The sequence below is a fragment of the Panicum hallii genome, chromosome 1 (genome assembly GCF_002211085.1).
Source record: "Panicum hallii strain FIL2 chromosome 1, PHallii_v3.1, whole genome shotgun sequence".
Taxonomy (NCBI): Eukaryota; Viridiplantae; Streptophyta; class Magnoliopsida; order Poales; family Poaceae; genus Panicum; species Panicum hallii.
In genome coordinates this window covers 58,073,760-58,092,054 of record NC_038042.1, presented here as the reverse complement: position 1 = coordinate 58,092,054, position 18,295 = coordinate 58,073,760, and the positions used below count along the sequence as shown (strand labels likewise).

The 18,295-nt window shown below is 46.6% G+C and overlaps 3 protein-coding genes across 9 annotated transcripts; all 3 read left to right on the top strand.

Moving 5' to 3' along the window:
• Positions 1 to 1,737: 1,737 nt before the first annotated feature.
• Positions 1,738 to 2,847, top strand: LOC112877520 (ethylene-responsive transcription factor ERF003). Its single transcript, XM_025941843.1, has 2 exons — positions 1,738 to 1,992; positions 2,099 to 2,847. Exons 1-2 carry the CDS (start codon positions 1,910 to 1,912, stop codon positions 2,487 to 2,489), a joined length of 474 nt encoding a protein of 157 aa, XP_025797628.1. The 5' UTR covers positions 1,738 to 1,909; the 3' UTR covers positions 2,490 to 2,847.
• A 1,730-nt stretch (positions 2,848 to 4,577) lies between these two features.
• Positions 4,578 to 7,006, top strand: LOC112902151. The gene is made up of 7 exons (XM_025971080.1): positions 4,578 to 4,809; positions 5,464 to 5,766; positions 5,862 to 5,905; positions 5,987 to 6,049; positions 6,151 to 6,283; positions 6,370 to 6,420; positions 6,496 to 7,006. Exons 1-6 carry the CDS (start codon positions 4,680 to 4,682, stop codon positions 6,402 to 6,404), a joined length of 708 nt encoding a protein of 235 aa, XP_025826865.1. The 5' UTR covers positions 4,578 to 4,679; the 3' UTR covers positions 6,405 to 6,420; positions 6,496 to 7,006.
• A 162-nt stretch (positions 7,007 to 7,168) lies between these two features.
• LOC112873131 (serine/threonine-protein kinase VPS15) lies at positions 7,169 to 17,024 on the top strand. 7 transcript variants are annotated; one of them, XM_025936158.1, is made up of 13 exons: positions 7,169 to 7,607; positions 7,705 to 7,779; positions 8,178 to 8,300; positions 8,525 to 8,570; positions 8,664 to 8,824; positions 9,343 to 9,422; positions 10,165 to 10,270; positions 11,312 to 11,488; positions 11,570 to 14,461; positions 14,744 to 14,979; positions 15,071 to 15,206; positions 15,352 to 15,542; positions 16,707 to 17,024. In XM_025936158.1, the coding sequence occupies exons 1-12, from the start codon at positions 7,407 to 7,409 to the stop codon at positions 15,529 to 15,531; spliced, it is 4,413 nt and encodes a 1,470-aa protein (XP_025791943.1). In that variant the 5' UTR covers positions 7,169 to 7,406; the 3' UTR covers positions 15,532 to 15,542; positions 16,707 to 17,024. The 7 variants fall into 7 exon arrangements, with proteins under 7 accessions (XP_025791943.1, XP_025791947.1, XP_025791951.1 ...); XM_025936162.1 differs by having other exon boundaries at positions 16,693 to 17,024; XM_025936166.1 differs by having other exon boundaries at positions 16,649 to 17,024.
• Positions 17,025 to 18,295: the final 1,271 nt, after the last annotated feature.

Genomic DNA, 18,295 nt, shown 5'->3' with positions numbered 1-18,295 from the left:
ATGAATTCCCATCTTTTCTTCATTCCGATTTCTGAATACGGACGCACTGTCATTCGCATGTACAAAAAATTGCAAAACGAATAAATTAAAGGTAACCTTGGCGACAGAAATCGCACAGAATTAACCAATCGCCTGTACCAGGAAATGATCTGAAGCCTGCTGAAGACGACCAGGCCTCTTTCGCCTCCTCAGAGCGGCAGCAAGCCATGGCGCTGGCGGATGGCATGTATCCGCTCAGTCGTAGGCTGCGCGGGTAGCTGAGCCTACTCTACGGCGCCACGGCCACAACGCGCGTAGGGCTGCGTGCGCGGGCGAAGACGATAAGTCGATAAGCGCGCGCGTCGCAAGTACAGCCGCACATGCGGTGCTCACTTGCACGCACGCACGCCAGCAAACCGCTGAATCTAATGCTGCATGGCTGCTCTTCTTCCCAAGGCCGCCGTCGGAGTTGGCGCCCCGCAGGAAGCTAGTGTCACTGACGAACGCGCTGCCGGCCGGCGAAGCATGCGTTTGCTGCGCGCGAGCTGATCGATCAGCGGTTGAACTTGAACACCAACCTGCGAAACGCGCAGGCAAGTAGCATGCGAGGCGTACGGGGACCATCCTCCCATAGTCCCATGATTTATTGTTGATTTCCATCTGCTCTTTGGGGCAGAAGGGCAGAACCCATGATACGCGCACTGCCATGTTTTGGGCTGGCTTCAGCGCTGAGACGAGAGCGAACACTACTGCAGTCTTGACATACACAACATCAGATGATGGAGTGAGCATATGACATAGAAAAATTTAACTTAGGATAAAATCTGCACTTTGAAATAGAGGGAGCATGAGGTATGAAAAGCTGGAGCAACGTGGTGGTGCTGTTTCAACTAACGGCAGAGGATCACATCGTCCTCCTGAGTCCTGCCCTATATGGCGGTATGGCCGTCCTAGTCCTTTCACAATTCATTTTAGTACACGGGCTATCCGGAGGGGGCTCGCATGTGCTGTGTCTTCTATATGCTCGCTAGGGTTGTGCGGTTTCACCCCGTGGATAGCTCACCGGATTTGGGTGCATGCACGGTGCATCGGTGCTTGGAGATTCCACCCTACCGGCCGGCCGGCATCTCATGTGTCTGATTGCATGTGAGCCTGTGTTGTCGGGCCTGCACCGTTGCACGTTCCCGGCCGATCGACGGCACGGGAACTGCCACGAGCAATCCCCAGCATGCTCCCTTTGTCTCTACGGCGACGAAAGGTCAGCTAGCACATCAGTCAACAGGGCCGTGAAAAAACTGAAAAAATCCTTGCCGATGATGCCTACTTATGATCTATCTATCTAGATACCCTTTTTGATGAACAGCCCAGCATGCTATTGCCATGCCTAGACTAGAGAGAGCATCTTTTTGGTTTGGATGTGCGATGTGAATCTGAGCATGTTGCCACAGTGCTCCACTCTGCCTAAAAGTTCAGCATGACGACGGCGACTAGGTTTTTTCTTTTTTTAATTTTTTGATAAGGACGGCGACTAGGATTGGGCAGCCGGAGGAGGAAGAAAGAAGCAGAGAATGCCCACGCAGGAGAAGACCAATCAAACCACACCCCACTCGACGATGGCACGAGTGGGCCCAACGACCATAGATACATTCATGTGGGCCCGCCTGGTAGGCTAGCCGAGAGTCGGGAGTAGATTCCCATTTCCCCTCTCCTATTTATAGGGCTCCCTTCCAATCCTTGCATTGTCTCGCGAGGGACGAATCACTACCCTGCATCTCCAGCTCTCCACACGCGCAGAAGCAGCACGAAGACCGACCGGTCGTGCCGGAGACGATCACGACCGGAGGGATCCATCGCCTGACAGAGGGACAGGGGAGCAGCTCACTGCTAGAGTTGCCGTCGTCGTCGTCGACCACCGCTGCGCCGTCCAACAATGGCCCGGCCGCAGCAGCGGTACCGCGGCGTGCGGCAGCGCCACTGGGGCTCCTGGGTCTCGGAGATCCGCCACCCTCTCCTGTGCGTAGCGTGGGCCATGTGTTCCATTCGATCGACCTCCATGCCAGCTCTGGCGTCGTCGTCCAGTTCCTGATCATGACGGGTTTGGTTTGGTTGGGGTTTGCAGGAAGACGCGGATATGGCTGGGCACGTTCGAGACGGCCGAGGACGCGGCGCGCGCCTACGACGAGGCGGCGCGGATCATGTGCGGGCCGCGCGCGCGCACCAACTTCCCCGCCGACGCCGCGCCCGCGTCGTTCCTCTCCGCGGCGCTCGTCGAGAAGCTGCACCGGTTCAACCGGGCGTCCGTGCAGGCCGCGCAGCGGCAGAGGGAGGCGGCCGCGGCGGCCGCCTCCGCCGCCGCGGCCTCGGCCGCAATGCCGGTCGGCGGCGACGCCTGGACCGCCTGCGACTCGTCGGGCGCCGAGTGGGGCGGGAGGTTCCTCGAGGAGCAGCACGTGGAGCAGATGATCGAGGAGCTGCTGGACTCCAACTTCTCCATGGAGATATGCTATTGATTAGTAGCTGGCTATAGCTGCTTGCTTGTTGCCCCCTGTCCCTGCCGCTGCTTGCTCTCTGTTCTTGCACCAATGAGCACTGCAGCTGCGCCCTGCTGGCATGCGTGGGCGTTGCTCTGCATCCGTGCATAGTAGTCTGATAGTACGAGCTTTCCACTGGTAGTGTATATTAGTAGCACCAGTGTATGTTGAGCACTTTAATTTCATTCCTGCAAAGCCCCCGGCGAAACTAGCTTAATACTATTATACTAGCAGGACTGATAGACTGATGCTGCGTTTGGGGGGGCTCCCACCGGTCCCGGCTTCACCTTCACCTCCGAATAGCTTGCATTATTCGTGTTTCTATAGACAAACTATTTCATGAGAAAATGAACAAGGAGATGCGCCCTAATGTGCCACATGTCATGAGGCTAACATACGTTTTCGAATCCACACGTTCTCACCCAATGATTTATATATTCATAGCAAACATGAAAATGCATGATCACTGAGAAGTGGGATTGAAATTTGCTCTGCTCCAGCCTCCAGGTCCGTCTGCCCTGAGGCCTTGACTCTCCAGAGCAGCCCACAAGGGTCCGAGAGAAGTTGATCAGATGATGCACCCCGCATGTGTGTGGCTGGCTACACCGGCGCCACCGGCGAGGGCATGACGCTGACGCGCACATCACTCAGGTTATCGAAAGCGAGCCTGCGATGACGGGACTCGGGGCGGCAGGCATGATATCCAGGGAGGATTCACTTCGCCACGGCAGCCGGCATGTGCCGACGTCGCCTCCGCGCGCGACATGCCAGCCGCCGGTCAGCCCCGAAACCAAACCTGCATGGGACATCAGGTGTTTCCGTGCCGTGCGAAACCCCCCCGGGCCCCGGCCACACCCGCTGCCGCTCTCGCTGCAGCTGGCTGGACTAAGTGGCCCGGCCGGCTGCTAGGCGGCCTGCGGCATCGCCGGACAGTAGGCCGGCCGGCCGGCCGGCGAGCAGCTCCTGCCGCGTCGCAGCTCTCTCGACACCATCGGTGGTGGGCACGCGGGGCGCGTGCTCGTGACTCCTGAGTCTCGCGGTCGCGGGTCTGGCTACTGTGCATTTGGCAGGCGGGTGTGGAGACGGTTCAGGGCCCCGAACTCTGATCGAAAGCTGCTGCGTTGCTCTCTGTGTATCTGAATTCTGATTGTGACGCCTGTTCAGTTTGATTCCTTCTCGTGCCGAATCATTGCTCTTACGCTTCGTCGCATTTCTCTAGATCCAGCAGCTGGTTTATCGGACGATGTTCTTCTGAGCACGATGTTTCTTTCAATCAGCTGGAGTGTAAGGGAGAGACCGATCCGTTCATGATCCAATCCTTGCTCCTGCCCAGCCCAGCTCACTTTTGCAGTAGGAGATGGATAGGACATCAGGAACACAAGGACTCATCGATTTGTTGCTCCTTTGAGATGGTGGGGCGGTCAAAATGTAGTGGCTCCGAGGATAAGGCCTAGCTGGTTGCAGCCCTTGTGATCTTGATGCCCTAAGATTTTGCGGGGACATATGGCTGAGAGAGACAGGGGAGGAATCACGCATGATGTGTTTCTTCAGTGTTTGTGGGACACAGCTGAAGCATCCCTTGTGCTCCTGTCTCCTTCTCTGGTGCCATTATCTCCGTTGCCGCATGTTCCTCACCCTTCAGAGAAAGTCACAATATCACTCGAGAGAGATTAATTTTCAGGGTTTTTTTTGTCACCTTTTGATGCGCGATCATGAAATGTTAGCTGTCACTTGGCACCAGAGCGTAGCCTCTCAACTCTTTGTCGATTCCTTTTTTGTTGTATAGAAACATCTTCCGATTTTTACCTTCACCTCATTTGATGTACAAGAATACTTCCAACAAAAATGTACGTAAGACGACGTAATAGTTTTTTCCCCCCACGAAGACGAGAGTAGAATAAATGGAAAGAAAAAGAAAGCAGCCTGGGCCGATGTATTCCGTATACGGGCCAACCTGGCCTCGCCTGGCTAACTCATCTTACGGCCCACAGCCACGCAGCCGCTGCAGGCCCGCAGCAAATCCCCACGCGGCCACGCCACTCTTCTCCGACCTCCGCGTGCCCGCTGCCGCCGTTCGAAAATTTCCCCTTGTCGAGGGTTTCTCTCCCCCCAAATCTCCCTCCACATCCCTCCGCATCGCGAGATCCTGCTCGCAGAGGAGCTGACGCGATGCCGCCGAGGAGGAGGCGGCGAGCGCCGCCCGCCAAACCGCAGTCGCAGCCGGATCCGCAGCAGCAGGAGCCTCCAGGCGCGGACGCGCCGTTGGAGGAGCGGCTGGCGTGGGACAGCCACCAAGAAAGTACGGCACCCGAAACCCCTCCCTCCCTCCCCCGTCATCTACGCTAGGGAATGCAATAAATTTTGGTCCTTGATTGATGCATCTTGCAAGCATATCATCTGGCCATGGTTTCTGTAAGTTGGGCAAAACTAGGGTGCGAAGGATTGCGTTGCACTAAAATATATTTTGCAGTAGCTGTAGTGCTGTACCCGCTGATTAGCCGGAACCGGTGGAACTCGTGGCACTGTTTCTCAGGAGCTCTTATTGGCAGCAACGGTCCACAACTACATGAGCTAACTATTTGAGTTTGTAGACTGGAAGAATCAACTGAACCTAACAAACAATAAGCGAACAACAGTAAGGATCGCACTAGAAAAACCTAATGGTAGGTTAAACGTGGGAGTCGTCTTTGCAGTACTACACAGAGACTCGCGCCCACAGACTTGTGGGCCTGAGTGCTGTGTTAAACTGTTTAAAGTAGTTCTAGTTTTGCAGATTTGAAAGAGTAGCTTCAAATTATGGTTCCATAAAATCCTGCTGAGGTGATAATGTTGAAGGCCAACTGTTTTCTTGGTCTATCAGTAATGCATGGCATAAACGCACTGTTCATTGCATTTGGTATTCTCATGCAATGATAATGATTCCACATCGCTTACCCAGAGTTCTAATAAACAGGTGAGCGCCGGATTACTGCCATCAAAGCGATAAAAGATGCAGAGGCTGGGAACATACGTTCTCAGTTGCAATTACTGCGGTCCTATTTTTCCAAGGAGCAACTAGAGGCAAATGCCTTGGAATATTTTAAGGAGAACTTGCCCAATTTATCTATTGTCCATAATGAAAAATGTGATGTGCTTGAGTTGAAATGGAATGATGGCGACAAATGCATACTTGGAGACTTTATAGATGACAAGATTCTGCAAGCCTCGATTGCTTCATTGCCAACTGCTGGCGGCCTTCAATTCCCAGGGGATTCAGGTTTGACCATGTCATCTTCCTACTAATTGTTTATTTACTTTATGGGAACCAGCCAGTAGCAGCCTGCTTAAATGATTTTGGCACCGCATATGCAGCTGGGAAGGACTTCTACAGGCGCACTAGCAGTTTCAGTGATTTTGTAAGTATTTCTGCATGTACTACCACCAGATGTTTCTGCTCTACCCGTCATTACTCTTATCAGTGTATGCTGTTTTTGAAGGCTTGGAGTGAAATACCTCAAGGGCAAATGGCAGGAACATCAGATGCTTTTCAGACACCTGGGGTATGTGTGTTTCTTCTTTCCAATTTACACATCTGGTAAAACATTGTATTAATAATACATTGCAATCTCACCTTTTGTGTTTGAACATAATGCTTTGACAGGCTGTGAGTAACCGACTGTCCTTCGGCATGACACCCAAAACGGTAAGGTTACCCAAGAATGGCGAGATGCTCTTATCTGTGCACGGTTCACCTCTTGGGGTCTACAAAGAAGAAAATTTAGCAGCTATTCAGGGTATTCACCATGTTCTCTTGCTAATTTTCCTGTACCAGAAGCCCCATTTGGTGTTTCCTGTTAAGTAATCATTTTTCTTCTTCCAGAATCTGGTAATGGAGATGAAGATGCTCCCTGCTGATGCCCTAGCTATACCAGTAAGAAAGTTGTGTGACTGATTAATTACTGCAGTGACACAACTATCAGGAGGTTGACCATTATTTACATCGCAGGATGTTGCCAGCCATTGAGTTCTTGGCAATAACCGTAGCCGTTGCTGATCAAGAGCCTGATATTTGTTCTCTGTTAACAAATTGTGCAGCACTGCCATCGTGGGGCTAGTCGATGGTATGACGCTGAAGCTGACAACCACTATTGAAGTATCTATAATCTCTTGGTTACTAGGTCTTAGAGCATGTATTGGATAACCAATGGCAGTAACTGATAGACTGATTGGGAAAGAACCTCAGTTGTTCAGTGTATTGGCGCCTTGCTACTAAATGTACCCTGTACTCAGTGTATTTAGATCACTCTGTAATTTGTTCCAAAAAAAGTACACCCTGTAATTTGAATTTGATGAACCCCTGTTGTAGGATGCCAAATTCTTTCAGCAGAAATTGCGCTTTCAGCCGTGTTGGTGTTGGTTTGCTGCCAGAGGTCGAGGTCGGCAAAAACAGTTTGTAGGGCTCCGTGCTGGCTTGTTTCAGCCAGACGTGTTTATATATGATTTATGAACTGAAACAAGTTATCTTAGGCATGGGCTCCCTTGTATGCATTTCCACTCCGTTCTATCTCCTACTCCCCCTGGCTGAAATGAACCTTCTGTCCATATGGTGTGAACTGTGAAGAAACTCTTACATGAAACTCCAGGAGGGCCAAGGCAATCCAACCCCGAAGTCCCGAACCGCACGAATACGCGCACGCACGCACGCACGCAAATGGGGTAGCGTGTTCGAGCCCAACACACACAGCACCAACTAGGCCGGCGCACATACCCGATCGATCGCCTACGCCCCACGCAACGCCACGACGCACCCGCGGAGCGAAGCAAACCCCAGACGCCGGCGAGCCGCGGCCCCGGCGGCGGGGAGGTAGGCGGAGGAGTGGGGCTGCCGGCGACCGGCGACCGGCGGCGGCCGCCGTGATGGGGAATAAGATCGCGCGGACGACGCAGGCGTCGGCGACGGAGTACTACCTCCACGACCTGCCGTCCACCTACAACCTCGTGCTCCTCGACGTCGTCACTCGCGGCCGCTGCCTCAAGTCCGTCCGCTGCAAGCACGATGAGGGGCTGCTCCTCGTCAAGGTCTACTTCAAGCGCGCCGGCGAGCCCATCGACCTCAAGGTAACTGCGGCTACTGGCCTGTTTCCTGGCGCCCCTCGCGAATCCCTTCGGATTTGGTTCCCGATCGTGCCATGAGATCTCGCTGATGGTTTCGCAGGAGCACGAGCGGAGGCTGGAGCGGATTAGGAACGCGCTCAAGGGGATCGAGGGCTCCCACGTATGGCCCTTCCAGGTGAGGATTCCGTGCCTAGGGCTTTCGGTGGTGATACTAGTTAAATTTCGCCTGTATGCTAGAGAACAGGGGCGATTAGTAGTGCGCATTATTGCATGTTTTAAGAGAAAATTTTAGTTTGGGTTTAGCGGATTTTTTTATCCCATGTACTGTTTTTGTTTTTAGCAATATAAGTTGGTTTCAGAGTGTTTTAAGTTATATATTTGGGGCCATTATAGACTGCGATGCCAGGATCTCTGGTTTGATTAAGTCCCGATTAAAAGTTAGTGATGTACCCACTTATTTTTGATGTTTCCGCACAAGATGTTATGGGTGTGAAATACCAATCTATCATGAATCAATAATGATGTACATTTCATCTCAGTTGACATGGTGAATTGACTTCCGTTGTTGTTCAGGTTTGGTTACAAACAGATAAGGCGGCATATCTCCTGAGACAGTACTTCTTCAACAACCTGCACGATCGACTGAGCACACGCCCTTTCCTCAGTCAGATTGCGAAGAAATGGATTGCTTTTCAGGTGCCGCCACCTTCTTTTTTTGTGTGTGTTAGGTGGCTATCAATATTTCCAAAGGCATAGAAGTTGTTCCTGCTGGTGGCTCTAGCGATAGGGAGTCGTGTATTCTCCCGGCTAAGTGCTGATATAAATGTTACGATAAAATTAGTGGGGGCATACAAGAGTCATTCTTTATTTTCCTTTCCTTTCCAGAGATGGTTGTCGACTTAGATCATTTGGTTGTGCAGTTAATCCATGCAGTGGAGCAGAGCCATAGTAAGGGAGTTTGCCATGGTGAGTTGCATTGGCAGTAAATTATTTTGGCTGTTAATTTCACACTTATTATTACTATTATTATTATTGTTATTATTATTATTTTGCGTTCAGGTGACATAAAATGTGAGAATGTGGTCGTTACTTCTTGGAACTGGCTATATCTTACGGACTTTGCATCTTTCAAGCCAACTTATATCCCACTTGATGACCCATCTGATTATTCATTCTACTTTGACACTGGAGGAAGGCGAAGATGCTATCTAGCACCTGAAGTAAGTTCCTTAATCCAATTACTCAAAATTTATATGCTCCTTTTTGTTCTTTTTGTGGACATGGGGAGGTGCTTCTGGGAAAGTTCCTAAACATTGATTGCGCATAGTTAGCCCTAGTCTGTTTATTTTTTATGTGTTCTCTTTTTATAAATGCAACTTACTCTGGTACATATTTTTGTGTCCTGGGTGTAATTGCAAGATTGTGAAAGTTAAACTATCACTAAACGTGTGTGTTAAGACTTAAGACTGGTTGCAGTGAAGGCCTCATTTATTTACTTTCATTCTCTCACCATTTTGATGTTATGTGTTTTTTTTGGGGTGCTATTTGTCACGCTGCATCCTGAAACCTGCTATTGCTAACTGTTAATGGGGATGGAATGCTACTATGCAGTTACTTTTGTGTGATCTTGTTGAAGTCTGAAATTCGTGTTGTTACTTTTGTGCTACATTTTTTTTTATCTAATATTACTAATTTTGTTGCTTATTTTCTGTTTTGTGAACGAACCCAATTTACCCAGAGATTCTATGAACATGGTGGGGAGTCCCAAGTTGCAGCAGATGCACCTCTGCAACCATCTATGGATATATTTTCTCTCGGGTATGCTTCACATTCATGCCTTTTTTTGTCATTTTTAGGAGCAAGTTTTGGTTCATTTTCGACCTTGTAACCTGGCATGAAAATATATGCTTTCTTTGTCATATGAATAGTTTCCCTACGAGTATGTTTAGCTTGGATGTGCTAGTTTTATGTCATTGGCTATGTTGCCATGTGTGTGGCAAGTGGGAACATAATTTTCTGTTCAGATAAAAGAGATTATCGGAAGGCAGTTCTCATAAGTTAGTGCACAAAACTTGTTTAATAAACAATATAGGCGACATCATTTTATTCTTGATCTTTGAGACAGGTTTGCACAATACACAGCTTTACTATTAGCTGGGGAACAACTTGGAAATATTCTGGATTCTTTTGGGGCTTCATGTTTATTCATAAATATCATGTTGATTATCAGTTATTTGCATGTCTTAAGCACAATCAGTTAGGATTCGTATTGTTGACTTTTCTTTCAAAATCGAACTTTTGGATAGGAGCTCTCCTACCCTTGTTTTGTCAATCTCGAGTGTTTTCACATCTCATCCATATTCAGCTTCATGAACTTTAGATCAGATCCAAAAAGTAGATTAGTGGTTGATATAACTCTGGGTTGAAAACATGAATTTTGCGAATTTCTCTTCAGCTTCGCATTTTTCAGCAGTGGTTAGAATTCTGCACTCACGTAACTGCCATTTTCTTTTTAAATTGCGTTGATCATTCAACAGAATATTGTGTATCTTCTTTCCAGGTGCGTTATTGCTGAACTTTTCCTTGATGGCCAGCCACTTTTTGAGTATGCACAACTTCTGTCTTATCGGCGTGGTCAGCATGACCCCATAATTGCTCTAGAAAAGGTATTTTATGTTGTTCCTTTGCTCTTCTTGAACAGTTTAACCCTTCATTGTGAGTCATTGTAATGTTTGTATTCTTGTAACATGTAATTTTTACTGCATTTCGGCCACTTACCTCTAAGCAACAATATACTCTTTCGGTTGCGAAATGAGTGTCTGCACATCCATCTTTGATGGGACTTTAGTAGATATAGGTCATTCTGTCAAAACACTTCTAATAGATAGGTCTTCTCTTACATATTCACACTTGTATGATGAATTTTTTGCTAGTTGGCAAGATCAATGTTGGAATGCTTGTTACACATGATTTTAGATGGTATATCTGCACAAGTATTTCCTTCCCATCCAAAAAGGTTAAATCTGAACTGTTCATACCTCTTAGGCCTGAGAGAAATACCTACATAACCTATTGAACGATGTTATCATTAAGAAGATCAGTATGGATATATTCAAACGATAGTAGACTCTTCAACTTAAAGGAGCTTTCATGAGCCAAAATCTTTGCAGAACTTAATGCAGCAATCCTAGATGAGCAAACTCATGATAAATCTCATGTTCATGATTGCCGTTACATGAGTTAGTGTTAGATCAATTTAAAAATCTTCGTATTCATGAGCCAGTTGATATCAAGTAACCCATTGTAACTACTTGTGCATTTCTAACACTGCCAAATGCAAATAAAATAGGACATAATCTACTTCAGCATGGCTTATATTATGTCTGTACTCCAGTATTATGTTAGAAGGACCAGGATGAGACAGGTATTTACAGACCTAATCAGCGAAAAAATTAAATTGATTTGAGTTGCACTTTTTTCTGATTTGCGATTTATTTGTGAAAACTTTGTACTTGTAAAAGATGCATGTAGAAAGGAAGCCTGTGTTTTTTTGCTTGTAAACGTGCTCTCATTTGCACACCGTATCCTCATCATGGGTTTCCTTACTGATTTTACTGCTATTTCCTAATTTTGTTTGACTAGAGGATTGTTGGATTCCATTCAGATATTATCTATACAAAGCTGCTAAAATGAACTTGTGCTTGCAGATACAAGATTCTGGTATTCGTGACATGATACTTCACATGATCCAGTTGGATCCCAAAAAAAGGCTACCATGTCGAAGCTATCTGCAAAAATATGAATCTGTTGTGTTCCCATTTTATTTTTCGAACTTTCTGCACAAGTTCTTTGCAGATATTGTTCCACTTGACTCAGATGCCAGGGTAAGGACCATTATAGTTTCTACTAGCCTCTGGTTTCCTCTCTACTGCTGGACAAGTTTCTAAACGTAATTCTCTTTGCAGGTTGAGAAAACTCAAGACAATTTTGAAAAGATACTTGAAATAATGATGGGCAGCTCAACAATTGAACAAATTGAGAGATCTACATTGTCTCAACATAGTGAACCATCTGGGAGAAAAGGCATGGAAAGGCAAATTTTAAACTCGCCAGGAGATTCTAAAAAAAACACATCTGTAGTTAAGAAACATACTCCTGTAGACCATCAACATATTGCTGGAGATATCAATTTCCTCCTCAAAGAAGTGGAGAACAGGAGCAACAGCACAAGCACAAAGGTGACAAAAGACATGGACCATATTAGGCCCTCGCAGCTGGTTAATCCAGCAGGAAGCGGAACCGGAAGTGGTTTGATGGCCCAGAACAATGTTGTATCCCATGTGCAGAAGATCTCAAAGAGCAATTTATGCTCCTTGGTGGCTGGTTATGATGGCCAATCAGATACCTATAGCTTTGACATTTTTCAACAGACAGACTCCAAGGTGAGCTGTGAAGGCATGGTCTTACTTGCCTCATTACTCTGCTCGTGCATACGCAGTGTGAAAAAACCTGAGCTAAGAAGGGCCAGTCTCATTCTTCTGAAATTTTCGTCCACATATGTTGATGATGACAGTCGCTTACAGCTAGTGGTTCCCTATGTGATTGCGATGCTTTCAGATCCGGCTGCCATTGTCCGCTGTGCTGCTTTGGAAACCTTATGTGATGTTCTTTGTCTTGTGCAAGACTTCCCTATCAGTGATGCTGTTATATTCCCTGAGTACATCCTCCCAATGCTCTCTTTGCTCCCTGATGATACAGAGGAGAGTGTTAGAGTTTGCTATGCTAGCAATATTCATAAACTGGCTTTAACAGCTTATAGGTTCCTACTTCGTTCTCGTAGCATAGCTGATATTAGACCTCTGGATGAATCAGTGGAAGATCCCAGATCACAGTCTGCAGATTCACCAGTGAAGAAGCAAGATAAAATTTATGGCCAGCTTGCAGAACTGAGGAAAAATATTTATGAAATAGTGCAAGATTTGGCAATGGGTCAAAAGCAGACACCTAACGTCCGCAGAGCTCTTCTGCAGGATATAGGTTATTTGTGCTACTTCTTTGGGCACAAGCAAAGTAACGATTTTCTTCTTCCTATACTTCCAGCATTTCTGAATGACCATGATGAGCAGCTCCGTGCAGTTTTCTTTGGCCAAATTGTCTTTGTTTGCTACTTCATTGGTTCAAGGAGCGTTGAGGAATATCTTTTGCCATATCTTGAACAGGCACTAAGTGATGGTACGGAGGCTGTCCTTGTAAACGCACTTGATTGCTTGACCATGATGTGCAAAAGTGGTTATTTGAGGAAAAGAGTAATTGTTGGTCTATTGGGAAAGGCTCTCCCCCTGCTTCGGTATCCAATCAATTGGGTTAAACGGTCTGCTTTAAGATTTGTTGCTGCTTGCAGTGAGAGCTTAGGGGCTGTTGATACTTATGTGTACCTTACTCCTCATCTAAGGCAGTTCCTACACAGGGAGCCACCTTCATTGTCCTCTGAAACTGCTCTTCTTTCATGCCTTAAGCCTCCTCTGCCTAAATCAATCTTTTACGAAGCTTTAGAGGATGCTCAGGACATGGGCGACATTTTACTGAAGGGCGGTGGCAAGAAAGAACTGATAGTACATGGTGGAAAATACCCTGGTAAAGTACAAAGTGGATCCTCGATAAATTTTGAAGATGTTGCACGACTGAAAGGCCCTACTATTTTGAGCAATATATCTTTGGATGTCAAAGATTCAGTTTCTCCTGACAAATCGTTATATTCTGGTTTTGCATTACATGCATCTGCTGGGAATAGTTCCTTTTATGACGGTTTATCTAAAGGAATACCATCATATTCTGTTTGTACTGATAAGCGAGGTTTAGGAGAAACACACGTGGTCCCTGATTCTTCGGTGTATAAAGCATCAATAAGGCTACCTTGGTTGGAACCCAACCGCCCAGGCGTGCAGACTAGGGATGATTATTTCAGTAGCAAGCGTCGAGATTTAAGCATCAATGATTCTATGAAGAGCAGTTCATCTTTGCAAGGGGATAGCATTCCAAACTCTGATACTGGAGGATTGCCGTCCTTCTCCAGATCAGCAATGAACCTGGAGACTGGATGGAAGCCCCGTGGAATTCTAGTGGCACATCTCCAGGAGCATCGCTTGTCTGTCAACGATATCGCCGTGTCAAATGATAATACCTTTTTTGTGACCGCGTCTGATGACTCAAGTATCAAGATATGGGATACAAGAAGGTTGGAAAAGGACATTGCCTTCAGATCTAGGTTAACGTACAGCATGGGTACTAGCCGAGCTCTATGTACGACAATGGTTCGCAGTACTTCACAGATTGTTGTCGGTGCAAACGATGGAACACTGCACTTGTTTTCTGTTGATTGTGCACGCGGCATTGGAAGTTCTGTGGAAAGGTATTCTGGCATTGTTGATGCAAAAAGGAATGATATTAAAGAAGGCTCAATTCTCAGTGTTGTGAATTGTTCAAACGACAGCTTTAGCCCAACTGTCCTTTTCAGCACTGAGCATTGTGGCATCCATAAATGGGATACAAGGACCAACTCAGAATCCTGGTCATTTAAATCATCACCCGAGGAGGGCTATATATCAGCCCTTGTTGTGGGCCAGTGTGGAAATTGGTTCATCTCAGGTTCTTCAAGAGGTGTCCTTACATTGTGGGATAATAGGTTTTTGCTGCCTGTTAACTCGTGGCACTATTCAACAGTAAGCCCTATAGAGAAATTGTGCTTGCTTATACCTCCACCAAGCTCAATATCTTCTTCTGGAAGGCCATTGGTTTTTGTTGCCGCCGGCTGCAACGAAGTTTCCCTATGGAATGCTGAGAATGGAAGCTGCCACCAGGTAATAGAGTGTTCAATAATAATTTTATGAGGTATGCTGGTAGAACATCTCACCATGGCTTTATCATCGTTTTATAGAAATTAATGCCATAGTAGAATTCCTGAATTAAATCTGCTCCTGACACTGGAGATTTATACTGATCTTTGCATAGCTTTTTAGCATGTCATCTTCCTTCTGTCATGTTCTAAGAAGTGTTTGACCCTTTTAGAGAAGTGAACAACTAAACCATATGCACGTATCTAATAGTACAGTTGCATCTTGAACATTCAACAAACTATGCAGGTGTTTAGAACGGCAAGCACCGAGAATGAACCTGTGATGCCAAAGGCACCATCAAGACCTCTTAACAAGCCAAGCACCAAAGATGTAAGACGATCAGGCAATTATAAGTACAGAATCGATGAATTGAACGACCCACCTGTACGCCATCCGGGCATACGCTCTTTGCTTCCCTTACCTGGGGGTGATCTATTGACTGGAGGAACAGACTTGAAAATTCGTTACTGGGATCAAGCCAGGTTCAATTTTATCTGTGCTACAGTCTTGCATCATTATTTTTTCCCCTCCACCACCTGACATCAGTGTTTTTTACATTTGTCAATGCTGAAGACCTGAGCAAAGCTTTTGTATTGCTGGTCCCTCGGCCAAAGAAGTCCGTTCGGCAAAAGGAGATATTTTGGAGAAAGCAATTGGAAACAATGAGTGTTATGATATAAGATCCAGTTTTGGAGTACAAGTCGTGCAGGTAACCCTCTTTCCTTGTTGGGTATTTCTTTCATTTAGCTCGCCCATTCACGTTTCTCAATAACCATGCAAATGCACCAGTCCGTGACTTCAACAAAGCATGCTACAAACTGCTGATTCTTACAGACTTTTCCTGTTCTGTTCAGGAAATGTATAAACAGACTACCACTGTGTCTGGTTTGACGCCCAAGACACAGCTCGCAGTGGCCGCTGCAGACTCCGCCGGGTGCCACCGAGATGCAATACTCGCGCTGGCATCCTTCAATCTGTCGAGCCAGAGGTTGATATCAGCCAGCAGAGACGGAGCTGTCAAAGTATGGAAATAGCTGCTCCAGCGGTAAGATATCAAGCACCTGGCGCTGTACATATTTGGCATTTGTTTAGTGCTTACACAGTACGTAGTTATTGCTGTACAGAAGATAATTTCGATCAATACAAAAGCAAAATTAGCATGTACGCCTTGATCCGGTGTGATCTGTTCTATTGTTTGTTTTGCAACGGATTAAAAAAAATATAGAAATAGATGGTAGGAGGTTATCTAACGAGTAACGACAATTATATAGGGCTCCAACCGATATTCTCCAATTTACAAAGAAGATTTGTAGGTGCTGTTATTTTGGAGAATAAAGGAACTGATCGTTAGTGTCGGGATTGTGATTTTTGGGAGATCCATAATATACAATATCTCGTTGGAGGTTAATGTCTTTTTGAGGCATTGAGGCCTGAAGTAGCTTTTTTTATTATTATTTCGGGGAGCGAAATGAGGCCTGAAGTAGCTTAGTTGGATGGCTCATTGCTTGTGGGGATGTGTTTTCTGTTCTGGTAGCCACAGCAGCTAGGCAAGGGCAAATCTTCCGTTGACCGGGCCCTTTCTCCCTTTGACCGCCTCAGGCATATGAAAGGAAGAGCTGCTTGTGGTCCCAGGAACCTTTGATGGTGTGGGTCCTAGCTGATAAAGAGAGGGTAAAGGGAATTATGAGGTCATAGCCGGCCTCTTGAGCAATGAGCACATTGGTGTAACTGTGCATTTTGTCATATTCAGCATGTGTTTATGGTCGGATCCAACTATAAACTACTCCTATTTGTATACGCCAGCCAGCTACAGTTCAGGAACATTTTGCCCACAGGTTTTGTATAATCATATGCACTGTAGCGTGCAATAGAATCCCTTAGAAACGAAATGCATATGGGTTCTGGGATCCAGCTGTCAACTGATGGTGTGTGAGTATGACGTTGAGTGTTGCCTGAAGTAAGCGGTAGCATTCCGCGACTTTGAAGAAGGCGATAAGAGCATTTACCAGAAACGCGAAAGGTGCATTCACTGAAAAAGAGCACCCACAAAAGGAGAGCTTGGATAGCTGGTACAGGAGTCATGCACTCCTAGAGTATGCCACTGTGCCTTTGTCAGACAAAGCACCTAAGCAAGTTTTCATCTTTTTCTAGGGAATGATCTCGCTTTTCATATGTTAATTTTGCAAAGTGATCAGCTTGTGATTACCAGAAAGAAGGTTCATAAACGAGAAATGGAGGCTATTCCAAAGCAGGTGAAGTAATCTAGACGCCGGTTAAGGTTGAGATGCAACTGCGGGAGGGGGGTTAGCTTGGGCACATGGTTCTGTACTTCTTTCGCTACTCTGCTCATTTGCCGATGTGCGTAGATGCATAGCGAGGAAGTTTACGTCTGTCAGTCTGTACGCTTGCACACAAAAAGCTGATGATTCGAGACATGCAACGTCGCTATCTTTTCTGTGGCGAGACATCCGATGTCATCCATTTGTTCTCTTTACCACGCAATCATTCATATGCAGAGGCTTCAAAAGATGAGCACAATGAGAATGTTCTGTCCAGTGTGCGTTATATTACGTGACTCTGACTTCACTTTTGTTTTATGGAAACTATTAAGTGACTACTTGTGTCCCTCTACTACCGCAAATATCTCAAGCTTCTGAGCATTGCTCTCGTGGATTTGGGAAATGCCATGCTCAGTTGCTCAGAGAAACTGTAATCCTCGTCGCTCGATTCCTTGCCTCTCCTGGTCACAGTTCAGCAACCAACGAACTTAGCTAGCTCCATGCATTCTCGATAAGGTGAGAGTTATCCCCCTCTATGAAAATGGCGAGAGGTATCAGCACTATGAAAGAGAGCTGTAACAGTAGCGATAACTGAATGCACCAATGGCATCGTGTTGGATTGGAATGCCAGTGAGGGAAACCAGAGGACCATGGGCATCATCAGCGCTCACCGGCACAAAGAAACGGAGGAGAACAAACAGAGAGATTAATTAACAGAAGTCCTGATGGCAGCATCAGTGATGATTTCGAGGGGTGACAGGCAGCTGCTGCTAGCGCGGGGGCCACGCTACAGTGGCTCACCCAGTCTCTCTCGCACCAGCCAGCAGCCCAGCAGTCGGCTGAGCCGTGCAGCCACACTCACTCACTCATCATTTCACTGGTCAGTCAGTCGCCACGGTCCTTTGCGCTTTGCTTCGCTTTTGACCGAATCTTGACCACCCCCTTCAATTCGTTGCCGTGCGTTACCTTCCACTTGGACAGACCTGACTTAACAATTTTTACCGGTAGTATAACTCGCAGCCGCCTTAACAATTTTTGAACTCTTTAGGCTTTTTTGGCACCAACCGTGTGTGGTTGTTTCTAACCTCTTGATAAATGCAAATATACGTCTTTACAGTTACTAATCCATCCAAATCTATTTTTAATCAACGTGGCTTGCCTACACGAAGAAAAGTCACCTAGCAGCGTCGTTGCATTGTCACGTCGCTTGCCAACCCAACCCTCGCCATTGGGGATCTTTAGCCTGCGCCGACATGGCATGTAGCGTCCCTCGCCAACACCATCCTCGTCGTCAGGGGATCTCTAGTCTTTATCGATCTGTTATGTAGGCAAATCAATGTATACCGACTATAGAGGCATGGGTTTTAAATAATATGTTTAACAAGCTTAAATACTTAGATGTATATTTAAAGAGTTTTTGGATTTGAATGGTACTCCACGAGACGACTACTGTACCGTTTGTGCGATTTTTACTTTTTGTGGTGGCTTCCTAGTTAAGAGCCACCAGGACCATGAGTTA